This window comes from Macaca fascicularis, chromosome 9 (genome assembly GCF_037993035.2).
Source record: "Macaca fascicularis isolate 582-1 chromosome 9, T2T-MFA8v1.1".
Classification (NCBI taxonomy): domain Eukaryota; kingdom Metazoa; phylum Chordata; class Mammalia; order Primates; family Cercopithecidae; genus Macaca; species Macaca fascicularis.
This window is the reverse complement of record NC_088383.1, coordinates 8,070,609-8,086,800: the sequence shown is the minus strand read 5'-3', so window position 1 is coordinate 8,086,800 and position 16,192 is coordinate 8,070,609. Positions and strand designations below refer to the sequence as shown.

Here is a 16,192-nt window from a genome sequence, read left to right as displayed (position 1 = left end):
AGCAAATAGCACCCAAGTAGAGGTAGCAGTAGAACACAGTGGCTGTTATTTGTTGTGTACCCGTTATGTGCAGGACACAGTGCCTTCTCCCCAGCGCACTCACAGTCCAGATTCCCATGGCTCACTTTTTATTCCACTTCGACGTACCTGGGGAGGGCCCCTGACCTACACACTGAGAGAAGTGGCTGTCTGTGCTCGCGATTCTCAGCGTCTGCAGGGGCCCCACGTGGCAGGTGCAGTTTCGACTCGCAGCCCCTCACCACACTCAGAATGCTGCTTCTTACTCACCTCTCCTAGAGTAGCCCAGGTTTGGAGGCAGAAAACTTCAGTCCAACCCCAGCTCTGCTGAGTGAACCTGAGCAAGTAGCATTGGTTCTCTGCCTTTCAGTGCTCTGGTTTATAAAATATGATTTGGGGTACTTAGGAAGATTAAATTAGATTCCATTTGAAAAAAAGTGTAGGCCTTAAGTTGTAGGCTGAACAAATACAGATTATGCCCTGTTCCCCCATTTCAATTGTGATTTCCTATGGAAAGAGGGTGTCCCGCATTTCGGTTGTGACTTTATGTGGAAAGAGGGTGTTAGCAAAGTGTGTCCAGGCAGGCAGTGTGTTTTTGGAAAGTTGTGACTGCTAGTCACATTTGTAGATACTGGGAAGTATTTAAAATAATGCTAAAATGTGCATTCCATGCCACGTGATTCTGCTTTCTTAAGTAAATAAAAATGCACTGGTGGAAAGACAGCTGAAAACGTGCAGTAGTCGAGTTTAAATTTAAATAAAATGAAACTGAACTGTAACTGCACTATTGGAATGAGAAGAACCGTTCTGTAGGTGTTTTTTGTGGGTTTGCTTCTAAATGCAGTGTATGCGGCTCATAACCAGACTCCATGTTATCCACCTGATGTTGAAGTAGAGAGATTTCGTAACACACCTGTGACTGAATCCAGACCTGAATTCATCACTCCTACTAATGCGCAGCCCATAGATCAACGGTTCTCACCTTTCCCGTGTGTCGGTCACTTAGAGAGCTTGGAACACACGGATTGCTGGGCCCCATCCTCAAAATTTCTGATTCAGAATGTCTGAGATGGGGCCCAAGAATCTGCATTTCCAACAAGTTCACAGGTAGTGTCAATGCTGTGGGTCTGGGGGCCCCTCTTGGAGAACCACTGCATAGATGGCCTTGCTACGATCTCTTGTAAAGGTTGACTTTGAGCTTAAGGAGCTTTTCAACCATGTGGTTTCTATGCCACCAACCTAGACACCCCCGTGAAACCTAGTGCGCCTCTTTTCCCCTAAGGCTGCATTTTAAAACACCTATTTATTCAGCAGCATTTTTACTGAACTGTAACAGAACTGTGTCCTGGACTAAGCCTGTATTGCATTTGAAGACTCGCCAGTTTATAGATTTTCTTTTAGGGTCTTATTTTTAGTGTGGCCATGACTCACAGGGGCCCGGAGGTCAGAAATCAAAGGTTAGTGGAAAGTGGTTTTCAATTAGACATCGAAGTGGAAAAGTCTGACTTTAATCCAATGTAAGATAACGTTTCTTCATGTTTAAAATATAATTGAAGGCAGTATTACAATTCCATAGCAAGAGACAAGGCCAGAAGCAACCTGGGAGAAACTCACTGCTCCGTGCCAGCCGCTCAGGGGCAGATGTCTCAGGCTTTCCAGGGCCATCCAAAGAATTGGACAACTACTTTTCTGAAATGCTGTTTTCATCTGGTCTTACTGGCATTGCTCCCATGCACACATTCTATTCTATGGTCCTCTTATCTGAGATTTCTGGAAGAGTCCTTTTAAATTGTGATAAGACTTTGGAATGTAGTAGTTCCTTCTAAAGCTTGCGGTCCCTGATAGTTTGATTTTCTCTGTTGACAGATTGCCGCCCACAGTGCCTGTTAAGAAAATACCTCATGACCTTTGTTTATTCCCTCACCTGGACACCACAGGTAACGGTCCCATTTAGGGGTCTCTGTGCCTTCCCAAGTGCAGCCGGGAGCAGAGGCATGTACATGTTTCTAGGTCACTGTGAATACATCTCAGCGTTGAGCCTGTTCCGTTTTTCTCCATTGCCACTCATGAACGGATACCTACTTTTTAAAAAGAAAAGTTTCTAAGCTAAATTCTCTGTGCCTCTTCTTTTCTGCTTTTTGGCCAGTAGTTCTAGATAGCTCTAGTCTATAGAAAAACGGTTTATGTGTGACTTGCAAATTCGGAGCCAAATTAGGGCTGTGTATCATGGGGAAAAGGAAAGTGTTGAAAATATCATCTCATTAGGCAATTTCTTTTTTGACATTTTATTTCGGTTCCACTTGCATTTTTCCACTTACTGTTAGTATTTAAGTCGCCTCTGGCTTTTGAATTGTTCCTTAAAACCCTCTAACGAGCTGGTTGTGAACAATATGTGTTTTTTAATATGTAAAGTCTTACATCCTACAATAACCTTTGGAAATACGTTTGTGAGCTACCCTCTGACTATGAAGTCTGGTAATAGACACGTTTGTACTTTGTCATACTTGATTAAAAAGTCTATTCTCTAAGCCAAAATGAAACCTGCTCTGAATTCCAGGATTAAAACCAACATGTCATGGAAGAATCCTACTAGGAGATTATCTTGGTAGTAAAGAGCTGTTTTATAAGTAGATTTAACTAAAATTTTGTTTTTTCTACAGGCCTGGTAATCTAAAGGCAGAGTAATCCTACCAAAAAATTTCCATGTAAATTCTGCTGTGGACTTCATTATTTTGACTATTTTATATAAGTCAAACTTTAGAATGGTTTTAAAAGAACCTTGCCAGCTACACTTTCATAGTCTATAATTGTAATTTTACTCCTTTTCTTTTATATCCAGAAGAATAACATGTCTGCCTCCTACCTCTGCTGGTTCTTAGTTGAAGTCTTTATGAGAACAAGCCTTCCTAGACTGTTAAATTACCATCCCAAATTAATAGCAGTGGTTTTGCAGAAATTCCACTGTGAGTGTTGCTTCGCTTGGCGCTTGGGTAGAGTCAGGGTGGGGGCGGTGACTCCCTTAGCCAGAAGTGAAACCTCATTCTACATTTATAGACATTAAGAAACTTTAGGCCCGGCATGGTGGCTCATGCCTGTAATTCCAGCACTTTGGAAGGCTGAAGCAGGCCGATTCCTTGAGCTCAGGAGTTTAAGACCAGCCTGGCCAACGTGGTGAGACCTCATCTCTACTAAAAATACAAAAATTAGCCAGGCATGGTGGCACGTGCCTGTAATCCCAGCTACTCAGGAGTCTGAGGCAGGAGAATCACTTGAACCCAGGAGGTGGAGGTTGCAGTGAGCCGAGATTGCACCACTGCACTCCAGCGTGGGCAACAAAGTGAGACCCTGTCTCAAAACCAAAACAAAAAAAAGAGTTTCTTTTTTTTTTGAGACAGAGTTTTGCTCTTTTCACTTTTTCACAATCACATTCATGAAAGCACTGTTGACAGTCCTGAGAAAGTAGAAACAACTAAATATCCATCAGTAAGAGACTAGACGGCTAAATGATACTATATTAATTCAACAGAGTCAAATAAGTAAAAAAATGAATGAACTTTCTAGATCCGCATTTACCAACTTGGATATATCTCAGAAACTTCTTGTGAAGCAAACAAACAAAATCTTGCAGGAAATCATTTATGGAATATGTTTAAAATATCATATATTGTCATGCTTCTGTCTATGGTGAAGCTGACACACTTGTGTGGCATGATGGACACCAGATTCAGGGTTGTGGTGACTTCTGGGGGTGCAGGTTAGGGGGGTCACTGGGGTGGGTGACACACAGGATTTCACTGTGTAGTCAATGTTTTTGTCCTTGAACTATATAATGATTCTGGAGTGGTCATTGTCTTAGCTTTCATGTCTTTTCGTGTGTCTTGAATACTGCATCATAAACAGAAAAGTTTGTTTATATGGCAGAAAGTATGATCAGAATTTCTAAGGCATCATTAAGGATATCAAATGTTGCTTGTAGACACATGCATGCTTCTGTGTGTGGTGAAGTTGACACACTTGTGTGGCATGAGGAACACCAGATTCATGCAATCTGGAAAAATTAACCAGAGTTTCTAAGGTATTATTAAGGATATAAAATGTCCTGCTATTAGGACACAGCACCTCTTTCTCAAAAGAAGAAAATCATCTGTTTTTCTTTGCTCCTCTGTCACAATTTTCAACCAGAGTGCGGCTTCCTAATTACAGTTCTAACGACACTGGCCGTCACGGTTGTTGTGTTCATTTTGGGTTCCATTGCTTTTATTATGCCTGACTCCCCATCAGCCAAGATCTTGGACAGCTCTGTGTGCTCCTTTTCCCTGACCATGTGGATGAAGCAAGGGTCTCGGGGCCCCCTAGAGTCTGGGGCTGTGGTCCTAAGCATGGGCTGTGTTGCTCTCCCCTACAGGAACCGTCAACGGGAAATACTGCTGTCCTCAGCTCTTCATCAACCACAGGTGTTTCTCAGGCCCTTACCTGAACAAAGGAAGGATCGCAGAGCTACCTCAGTCGGTGGGACCGGGCAAATGCGTGCTGGTTCTTAAAGAGGTAAAACCCGTGCACAATCACCTTGGCTTATTTTAACAGGATTTGTCAAAAAGCTGTGGGCCCAGTTTCTGAAGGAGGGAACAGACATCGGAAGCAATTCAGTTGGCATTTACCGAGACCTCCTTTCTCTCTGTCCTGGGGGCTGAAGCCAGAGACACACAAACAGAAAAATGATGCTCTGACCCATGAAAGACTCCCCGTCTAGGGGGAGGGGACACACATCTGCCGCCCCTCGAATTAGGGGGAAACGTTGCACTAGATTTGAATGAAGTGCTTTGGAAACACAGAGGGAAGACTGTGTGTGGATTGAGGGCCTAGGATTGGAGTTGAGGTTTCTAAAGAGGTAAACCAGCCTGGAATGGCACAGAGGACTTCACGAGGCAGCAGAGGGTATTATCACTGAGAATGGTGCTCCTTGGCCAGGTCGTGGTGCTGTGCCATCTTTTTGTTTCATCCATCTCTTCCCAGCACCTGGTACGTGCACACGGGAGGTAATGGTAAGTATTTCAATGGTCTCCAGGTACTTTGATGAGGTTTGTGTCATGGGTCACATCCAGGCCTGTCACTTGGAGGCTGTGGCTCCCCATTTGTCCTGCTGCCTTCGGGCGACGACCTGCAGAGAGAGGTGAATCCTGAGGATGTTGATGAAGGCTTCTGCTCCGTTGCATTTTTCTAGCATAGCCTCAGACAGTGCTTGGAGACAGATTGGAAATTTGGAATAGTTTCCAAACTCTTCCTGGAACTCTCTCTGCTCTTTTCTTACACATATCAGTGCTTTCTCTGAAGAAAGAAGATACCAAATGGATACTGTCTATTGCCACTGTACCATGATGAATGTTTCTTAAAATTCTGCAGGCACAGCAATCCATTGATCCATTGAACAAATGTTTGTTAGGTAACTTTGAGGAGCCAGGCACCATTGGAAGCACTGGATTAAAAAAGAAATAGGCTCTGCCTTTTGCCTGTTGGGTTTCCTGCTCTTGTTAGGGAGATGATATAATCCTCAGCTTGATGTACAGTTGGGGGTCTGAGAGAGAGGCAGAAACACAGTGCCCTGGGAGCAGAGTGGAGGACAGATATATGGCAAGTAACATTTCATCTGGCTTAGGCAGAGTGCGTAGGATCCTGATTGCACAGTGTGGTCATGGCCACACAGGTGGGCATTCAAGGTATGTTCCAGAAAGGAAAGGCAGGTATGGCTGGAGCTTAGGAACTTAGGCTGGAGATAAACAGTGGCATAAAAGGATGCATTAGATTTTGAGAAGAAAAACAGGAAGCTGGCCTGCCTTGACGCTTCAGTATGAGGTTGGATGGAGCAAAGTGGATGGGACCTGCTTGTGAAAGGCCTTCTCTGGTATTTTAAGTGATTTGGACTTGAATCAATGGATAGAGCACCCCAGAGGGATGCTACATGAGAGTCTCTCTGTGGTTTTAAATATCATTTCACTTAATGAGAAGGAGACCATTGAAGCAAAGTCAGAGGGCGTTTACTCTTCCTGGTCATCAGTGGTATTCATAGTTAAAGACCTTTATATTAGAAAAAATGTCTGCTTGAGAGAGGAAGTAGGGGTTACAGTTTAGAAGAAACCTGTCAGAAATCGACGAGGCTATTGTTGTGATCATTTATTCGGGAGCATGTAGAATGCTTAGCAGGTGATCCTTGCCACACATGAGCGTGCAGTTGAGTGGGAAAGATGAGTAGGTAAATAGAATGTAGCCACATGGTCCCAGGTTCCTGGCATGCACGCTTTGAGATCACACTGGAGGCATCCACAGTCTGTGGGGACCGTGGAACAGGTGTCTCCCCCAGGTAGGGAGAGGAGCGGGAATAAGGCTGGGGCATCTGGGGTGCAGGGGATGAAAGAGGGAAGAGGAGAGGATGCTCACAGCACCTGAAATTTGCAGACTGCAAGGGATGGACCCAGAAAGGGCCCTTGTTCATGTTTAGAGTCTGTCGCAGGCCTGGCCATTGTACCAGGCCCTTCATACACATCTTCATTTAGCAGCAGAGTGGAGCTGCCTTCCTTGTAACTAGCTCATTTCTGCGTTTGGCATCATGTCTTGAAATCAAACAGTACACATCTCACTAAGCATAAGTGGCAAGTAGATTCAATACATGAGAAATTTACAGCTAAAGAAAATGGTGATTGAGTTGGAAGGGCCACACCCTGGGAAGGGCTCCGCAGTGTGGTTAAGCGGCAGGACTGCTAGTTAATGCTAAGTGAATAAATTGGCACAGATTGGAGAGCCCTATAGATATTAAACTCAATCCAAACAGAAATCAAGCCAGGATTACACATAAGAATTTCTGCCACCATAGGAAATAGGACCCTAAAGCGAGAATTGACTTTCTTCTGTCTGCCACAGCTGTCAGTCTGTGAATGGATTTCCACTAGGGCAATGTTGTCTGCCTGTATTTCTGCCTGGTTTTGTTGTGAGTGATAGGATGAGGACACAAAAACACAAAATTACGGAGAGCTGATGGCCTTTTTTGAAGCTACCTGCAAGCCTGTTTCACATGACACATTCTGTTGTTGAAATGAGACCTTCCCTTATCTGCCAGCTCTGTTAACAAACAAGATGACCTTGGCTTCAGCCTGTCTTGAGGGGCTGGCTGTTTTACTTTACTAAATGATTTTTTTTAAGTCAAAAGTAGTTACCCCTGGTCAATTCTCCGATAGGTGCCCACAGCCAAATTTAAAAGTGAGGCCAGAGCAGTTTTCTAATGACAGAACTAGTTTTTTGCTGATGTTTGAAAAATGCGTGTGGCAGGAAGAAAGAAAAACAAACAAAAAAATAGGTGAGTGCTTCAGTTCTGTGAGTGCAAGAAAAATGTAAGTTCCACCAAGCTAATATTTATGCTAATGCTCCTCTTTCAGTACCAGAACCTCTGTAGCTTCAAATTTCATTTTGGTTAAAGAGAACGAGGTAATGGAAGCAAAGACAGAGTGCATTGCTTTTCCTGGCCATCGGTGTTATTAGCAACTTGAACACTTTATGTGTAGGAGATGTGCAGTGAGAGCGGTTTACGATGACCTGTTCTGCCAGAAATAGACAATGTCTCGGGGGGTGGATGCAGACATGGTCTTTGGCAAGGTTCAGTGCAGGCTTCAAAGTCTAGTTCTGGGTTCTATCTGAGTGGACCGCTTTACAAGAGAGGATGAAGTTTCTGGTAAAAGTGGTCTTTAATGCATGGCTCTACTCACTTGATGGGTGTTAGAGCCGAGTGGGGTTTGGAGGGGACCACAAGTGTGTCTGGCCTCAATTCAAGGGGGTGCAGTGAGGGGAGGTACAGGGACCTGGGAGAAGCTGGAACCAGAGTCACTCACTGGTCCATTCAGGTCCAGACATATACCATAAGCAAACTCAGAATGAAGCAGGCCTTGGCATGGAAGGGCAGGCCCAGCCAATGACCGCCCCTCACATGCTGGGCCTTTTACAGGATGCCTGTGCCCAGCTGCACGGAGGGTGGAGTTGTTAGGCACAGGCAGTAGTGATGCTGTTTATCCTAAGTCACATGTCCATGCTCAGTAGGGTCATTGTCCATTGGGATCATCTTTTCCTATCTCAAATCCTTCTACCCTATGCCTCCCCCAGAGTACCAGGGTCCCCAGAAGAGAGATAAACTATGGATCTGTGTCATATCAAGAGATTGGTTGCCTCCTATGGCCAAAAGAGTGTTGTCAGCTGTTGTGTTCCTTTGCGTTGCACGAGGTGTTCAGGAAATTTTTGCCTTGTAACGTACATACCATCTCATGAATCACCAGGCCTGTAGTCCTCACTTTATAGACAGTGCGTCAGGCTAGTGTCTGCATGTGAAAGAGAAAGTGAACGAGTGAGCCAGCCTGGGCACAAGAGGCCAACAGGGAGTGGAACATCTAATGTATTTACTCATGCCCGTGGGTCCTGGAGTGACTGTTTCAGCTGCAGACACAGACCCGTGATGAAGATGAGAGCAGACCAGCCAAGCGCTCCTGCAGAAATGACTCTGAAAACACCCACCTGGGCAGGGCAATGGAGCCTCTGCCTTCACAGGAACTCCAGACATCATGGGGGTTGGCAGGACAGTGTCCTTGGAGAAAGTCCCAGGGTGGCTCTCGGAGACTTGCGGAGCCTCGTGGTTTTCCTTAGAATTTATTTGGCTTAAAATATCAGTATGTAAATGTCAGTGACAGTATGTAACTTCTGTTTTTCAGAAAAAAAGGGAAACATGCCTTTCACTTGGGGCATCTGTGGGTGTCCCTTTGTGGGTTTTCCTCATGAGTTTTGGGGTGCTGAGCAGGCGAGGGCTCTCCGATTGCGTTCACTCGGCAGCAGACCTGTCCTGTCCTGTGTGCTGCTTTTTGGCAGTCCAGGTTCAGGAGCTTAAGAGAGGAACATTTATAGAAAGGAAATCAATGAGCTGTAACTTTCTGTAGAAAGGTAGAAATAGAACACCTGATTTTCTGCTCTCTTTTTTCTTCTTTTGGTGCTTAAATGTTCAGAGAAAGCCCGGGAAGCCTGGCACCCAGGACCCTGTGCAATGAGGCACTTCTCAGGCTTGTTTTTTTGCTCCAGTGTAACTCTCCACCCCGTTCACCAAGATGCTGGTGAGACCACGGCACTCGGCTGAGGTCCAAAGGCTAGGTGTGAAGGCGTAGACCAGCAGACTCAAAGAAGTAATGCTGCACCCCTGGACCGGAATGCAGTGTCCCCCGAACCCCCGGCTCTGAGTCAGAGATGCCCCACTGCAAATAGTGATGTGACTCCCAACCCCCAAAGGGCTTCAAGTGACTCCAGCTCCTGGTCACCTGCAGTTTTGGATCTTTCAAGTGGGACCTGGCAGTTTGGGATTTGGCCTCAGCTGTTATTTATGGTTTCGATTTCTGCCCTGTGGTTGATTCTTTAAGTGATTTCCCTCTGTCTTTTTGTTTGGGGTGTGTGGCTCTCACATTTGGGGAGTCTGTCGTGTGCTGTTTGAATTTCCCCTTCATTGTGGAGCTCTGAGCATTTGTCCTGGGCTATCACTCTCAACAACTTGTACCTAAAAACCAGAAAGCGTTCTGGTGGGAACCCTGAAAGTCGGCTGCCCCAAGCAGCCCTCACTGTTCATAAACTTGACGGCAGGAGAAGAGCTTTCATTCCTGGAAGCAGCCATACGTTTCTCGATAGCACCCAGGGGAGGCAGTGTTAAGGGAGTAGGAATGATGGTCTCGTATCGAGGACTTTTCCAAGTGGTATTGGACAGAGGGAATGTCTTGCCCAGCTGACCTCGGTGAAGTCAGTGCTCGGAATCAAAGACAGATGCAGACAGGCCTCTGGAAGATACTCTGCTGTGTTTTTGTTGCTGCTGTTTTAAATTTATGCCGAACATTAGTTAACCCACTAAGTATAATGTACCAAGCTTGTGGGCGGGTGTAAACTAACACACTCACATAGTCTGTGGTGCTGAGGGAAGGCTGGCAAAGGAAAAGTGCACATTGTTTTTGCTTGTCAGGCTTTAATTATTTTCCCATAGAGAAGACAAGATAAATTTGATGAACTTTCTTAGCATAGCATAGGATAAGATTTTGCAGCAATGAAAAGCAATAGCAAATGATAACTCCTGAGGCTCCGTTCACGTAGATCATATGGTATCAAATACTTGGAGTGAATTTATTGTTAATTTTTAGATGAACAGATTAATTTTATCTAATTTCAGAGCCCATATTGGAATTATTGAACTAATTCAAAAAATATCAATAGGGCACCCTACTCTTGCCAGTTATAGTTCTATCTACCATGGATACAGCAGCAAACAGAATGAAGTCCCTGATTTCCTGCTGCTTATGTCTTAGTGGGGGTGGATGGTGAACAAATAAGCCAATTACAGAAAGGACACGTCTTACATGGCAGCAGACAAGAGAGAATGGGAGCCAAGCAAAAGGGGAAACTCCTTATAAAACCATCAGACCTCATGAGACTTATTCACTACCACGAGAACATTATGGGGGAAACTGCCCTACAATTCAGTTACCTCCCACAGGGTCCCTCCCACAACACATGGGAATTCAAGATGAGATCTGGGTGGGATCACAGCCAAACCGTATCAGTGGAGGAAGATGAGACACCTAAGGTCCTGTTAGTTCCGGGGGGCGGGGGGCAATCTCCCTGCTACCCTGTCTGATCAAGAACACAATGAACTGAACTCCAGTGTTTTGCAAAGCACAGTAATTCAGTCTTAACTGTGGCTAGTCATAGTAGCTGTCCACTTTGTTATTTTCATTAGGTAACTATAATACATGACATTGTCATGTGCACAGAAATTACTCAGCTCACAATTCCAAAGTTTTATAGAGAGCTTGTTGAATTTGGAGACGTCTGATGTGGCATCGAGAAAAGCCAAGGGAAAAACATTCAATATCAGATGCTTTTTATAATTTAATTGCTGCCTGCTCCCAGCCGAATTGAACTCCAGAAGGCATTTTCTTTTCACAGCCACCAAATGCATCTTGATATGCAGCAAATAACATGTAGCTCTGGGGTTTTCTCAGGAAACCCAGTGAAAAGAATCTGTTGAAATTTTATTGTCTGTTGATAAACACTGTGTGCGTTATTGCAGTCTGTTCTAATTAGATTTATTTTTAAACCGAGTTTCTGTAAATTGTACTGACAGTAAACAGTAAAATCAGATGATTATTCTAATACAGAAAACACAAACGCAACAAAACTGCTGGTACCGCCTTGTCATGGCTTTTTAGCACCTTGGCAAGCCACATTCTCTTGGTGGGTAGTTTTGAGGCTCTTGGAACATAGCAAAATGTTACCCAGGCAGAGAAAAGGCAGTTGCCGGGCTGACTGCATAGTGTAAAGTATTTTAAGAGCGAATCCTTAGTTACAACTTGAGAACGCTTTGTTGTTTTCGGAAATAAATCAGGGTGCAAACCAAGCTCGTTACGTTCCAGAACACGACAGACCCGTGAAAACTGCGACGTGCATATTCCATCCACGTTCTCCCATCTCCTTCCATTTATTTTGTAATAGTTCCATTAAAAGATAGTGAGCATTTAGGCACTAGTGCCAGTCTCGCATCTCACTCGGGTATATCTCTTGCTCTCTCAATGGCATTTTGCTCTGAAATCCGAAATGTGAGCTCTATGCCTGGCGTGCTCCTTCCAACTTCTGCACCGGGACAGCCTGCAGGAGGCATGGACACTGCGTGCTCTCCCCATCTTGTTCCTGCTACTGTCACCCAGTGGCGTTCACAGAGGGTCATTTCATGAAGCTGCACACCTAGGCCTCTGCTTTGCACTCTCACATTCTGTAAGGTCTTTATGCAAATAACAGCAGCCCAGGAATGTGCCAGAACTCGTCAATGTTAATCATTAATGATGATTTACTTTTTAGCACCTTAGGGGTCTGAGGTTAGCACCTTAGGGGTCTGAGAAGCTCATTGAGGTTCACAGGAACATATCTCCCCAGGGTCAGCAGTTGGGACTCTCAGAAATGCCTGGTCTTCCTGAGCCCCATGGTAGACACATGCTTGTTTTCTTGGTCTTTGGAGTGAGGGGTGGATGGAGGAAATATGATATTGGATGGCGCTGGATGTTCCAGACGCTCTTTGAAAATATTCACATTTCAGAGGGTTGCCCTAGTATTAAATGTCCATGAATTAAGCCTGCAAGAGGAGAGTGTCACACAATTTGTTACCCTCCTTGCAAGCATCTGAAGCCTCTCCAGAAGTGTTGGCATGAGTAGATTGTCTCTGTTTCATCGGTTCCTTATGAAATCTTTAAAAATAGAATGAAATTCTCAGTAGCCTATCCAGCTGAAGAGTAATCCTGTTGAAGTACAATAAATTGCTCTTTGGTGAAAATGGTTCAACTTTTCTGCAACTAGAAGAGTTAATGGGAGTCTGCCACCTCCTCTAGAGAGTGGTTCAGACTTTTCTAGCCAGAGAGATTGGATTTTACCACGCTTTTCATCCCGGGATGGTGAAACAACTCGGTGTTAGCCTGGCACGTGTTCTGTCAGACTTAATCATAGTTCTTCACTTAATGTGGGTGTAATGGTGAGCTGTTCCTAAGTGTCCGTGGTGTGGTTTTCAGAACATTCTTGTGTCAGTAGGAATGAATGCAATTGCAGCTCAGTCTACCTGTTTTTCCCCCCAAAAGGTTCTTAGCATGATAATCAACGCGGCCTACAAGCCTGGAAGGGTATTAAGAGAATTACAGCTGGTGGAAGATCCCCACTGGAATTTCCAGGAGGAGACATTGAAGGCCAAGTAAGTGTTTTCAATTCTGGAAAGCAAGGGTTTTTGTAATACTTCACCGGCTACTGCGAAACTTGCCACTTCTCTTTGTGACGCAGCCCTGAGAAATGGAACAAACTGAAGGACGTTCATTCTGTAGTTCTGTGGACGACACGTAAATTTATTGGCATTTTTGCCATACAGCGTTGCCTTAGGCCTTAGGATTCCTAAAGTGAAGTAGAGATTTCCTTAACTAATATTTTATTATATTAAACATTCGGCGTAAAAACTTGGTATGTTTCAGGACCAATAGGTTATTCGAGCAAAAGGGGGAAATTTGTAGAGAGGATATCCCTCATCGTTATTATACGATGTTCATAAACAGCTCTTCATTTTTGATATTATAAAGACGACGCTAAATGCAAATGCTCTCTTTTCTGGCAGTTGACAGTTCTAACAGATTAAAGGAACCCGTGCATGTTTGGTCTGGGTTAAGTAAATGGCAGCGAAATCTGGGTTGACATGGAGTCAAGTGACTTTCTCTTTTTTGGAAATAGGCTAATTGGAAAGGTGACATTTTTGCTTTCGTTAAGTTTCTTGACCTCTGAAATTGAGAGCGGGAACCTTATCAACGTACTTGAACTTAGTTATTTAAGTACATAGAAAAAGATCCGTTTCTAAGATAATTTTATGTTGAATAATTGTTTAGAGTGCTTGAGAGGACTTTTAATATTCATCTCTGGGTTTCAAATAGAATAGGTTTTACTAGTTGACTTCTTAATGATCATTGAGATGTAACATTTGAGCAATGATTTTTTTTTTTAAAGAGGAAACCAGTTTTCAGTGGCTAGAGGATATCTAAGCCTCCTTTAGAGAAGGCACCCGCCCTATGCATAGTGAAAATTGAGAAATATTAAATAATTTGTACCATCAGTACTATTTTCCTCTATAGTTAATTCATGCTAGTACTGTGAGTAAAGATGTTTAGAGATTGTTTTGTGCCGCACTCAACATTCATTGCCAGCAATCCACTTAGCATTCCTGGTGTCATTTTTGAACAACTCTGGGGTTTTAGATTCGGTAAACGTCACTTATGGTCTAATCATAATCTGCCAAATCACCAAAGTGTAAGAGAATATATGTAGATAAGAAGAGGGTTGGCCGGGCGCGGTGGCTCAAGTCTGTAATACCAGCACTTTGGGAGGCCGAGGTGGGTGGATCACGAGGTCAGGAGATCGAGACCATCCTGGTTAACACGGTGAAACCCCGTCTCTACTAAAAAAAAAACATACAAAAATCTAGCCGGGCGAGGTGGCGGGCGCCTGTAGTCCCAGCTACTCGGGAGGCTGAGGCAGGAGAATGGCGTGAACCCGGGAGGCAGAGCTTGCAGTGAGCTGGGATCTGGCCACTGCACTCCAGCCTGGGCAACAGAGCGACACTCTGTCTCAAAAAAAAAAAAAAGAAGAAGAAGAGTGTTTATTTGCAGGGAATGGCAGGCCAATTAAAGATGCTCCTACATTTCATCATTTCCTTCCTTCTCAAGAAATATCTAAGTGAGCTTCACCTATAACTCAGAGAAAAACGTGTCTTTCTAATATTTCATATTTTTCTCCTTATTTAAAGAGATCATTAGCAGTAGTGGCACATTTTCTTACAAGTTTGTAGAAGTTGTGGGGGCAGAAAACATGAGCAAGTGTTTATAATGGAGAAATCCTTCTTATTTTAAAACTTTGCTGCAAAATTCAATACAGTCCATGTACACCTAATGGACACAGATATAATAAAAGTACAAAAATCTTAGCTCCCATATAAACCTCCTCTGCCTCTAAATAAGCCAGAAACTCGCTCCTGCTCCACGGTGAGAGGGAGTTCATTTTGCACGTGTTTGTACTCGTTTTCATGTTACCAAGTCGATCAGAGCTTTTTATTAAATCCAGCCCGATACAATCAAAACAGACATGGTGAAACCCGGCTCTGCTGAATTGTAAAGGCAGCATATTACCTGTTATATCAAATATGACAGAAAGTTCCATAGCAAACTCTTACACAGCAACTTCTAATGAGAAAACGTCTGTCTGAGCTGGGTTGCAACTGTGCTAGATCCTTAGCAGCGTCTCAAAGCAGCTGCTAAGGATGACAGCTTTACAGTCAGCGGGAGCTCTCCTGCTCTGGTCCTGTGTGTTGAGTCACCTCTTCCCTTCTGATGTGAAACGACAACTTTTTAGATCTCGACAACTTTGCTATTCTCTTTGGTGCACATGGGAGGAGAGAGAGGTGGCATCTTCCCATTTAGCTGAAAGGCAGATGTGTTTTCTGTCATGAATAAATTAACGTACAAGAGTAGAGACCTGCATTCAAGACATTTTGGTCCAGGCCAGGCGTGGTGGCTCATGCCTGTAATCCCTGCACTTTGGGAAGCTGAGGCAGCACACCGCTTGAGCCCAGGAGTTCAAGACCAGGCTGGACAACAGAGTAAGACCCTGTCTCTACAACAGATAATATATATATATATATGCCATATATACATATGACATTCAGTCCTCTTGGTTGGTTATGGGAGCTGTTGTACACAGTTCTAAAGACTGTTTTCAGGAAGAGCGGATGTGAGATTATCCGTAGGGCAGTGTGATTGTGCTCCGTTGGCATCTAGGATCTCTGGTTGTTTTTCCACCTCCTAAGAGTAAAGACCCATTTACTTGAAAGGATGAAGGTGTCTTTGTAAAGGTTTTGACTTGTAAATATAATGAAAACTTACGCTATTACCTACGATTGTCTCTGGGTGATTTTTCTTCTATTTATCCAACAACCAGACCTTTTGTAGAAATTATTGCAATATTTGAACTTGTGAGGAGTCTATCATTATTACCCTCAACAGGTATGGAAAAGCAAAAATCTGCTAGCCTTTGGGCCAAGGAAAAAAAATGGCTTCTCATGTAGTTCATTTCTGTTCTGGAAGAGAACATTTCTTTCTTGCCAATGAATTTAAATATGCTCAATTCACCTACATTATTTTCAATTACAGGAGAAGAAATTTAGGCTGTATCTTAAGGGGATAAGGAAAAAAAAAGCCTTCTACCTCTCTGCATCTAGAGACATTTAAATATGTTTTTCAACATGTTACAGAATCTCTTGAGGGAAAATGAAAAGACTGTCTTAACTCTTCTTTGAATGGCGTTTGTGATCATCTTTATAAAAGCCAGGCAGAAGCTTAATAATTTTTCCAGTCCTTTGTTATAGTTATTCAGAATGTTTAAAGAGGAAATATCCTGGTAGGATTTCATGTGAGTTACAGCTCACTGTCACTTATCAGAGGCGAGGAGATAAAGTCAAATCTTCGCTGTTAGGTGCATTGTGCTCAGCTCTGTGGAAATGTTGTGGTTTCATTTTTTTCCTAAGCAGCGGTTAATTTGGTGTGTGTTT

General features: G+C 43.7%; 1 protein-coding gene across 7 annotated transcripts in view; it reads left to right on the top strand.

Annotated features, from left to right (window-relative positions):
• SFMBT2 (Scm like with four mbt domains 2) overlaps nucleotides 1-16,192 on the top strand; it is a 250,737-nt gene that overhangs the window by 207,911 nt on the left and 26,634 nt on the right. For all 7 annotated transcript variants that reach the window (XM_065520270.2, XM_045399525.3, XM_045399524.3 and 4 more), the window contains 3 exons: nucleotides 1,885-1,955; nucleotides 4,424-4,563; nucleotides 12,696-12,805. In XM_065520270.2, coding sequence (XP_065376342.1) covers nucleotides 1,885-1,955; nucleotides 4,424-4,563; nucleotides 12,696-12,805 — 321 coding nt within the window. The remainder of the gene's footprint in view (nucleotides 1-1,884; nucleotides 1,956-4,423; nucleotides 4,564-12,695; nucleotides 12,806-16,192) is intronic.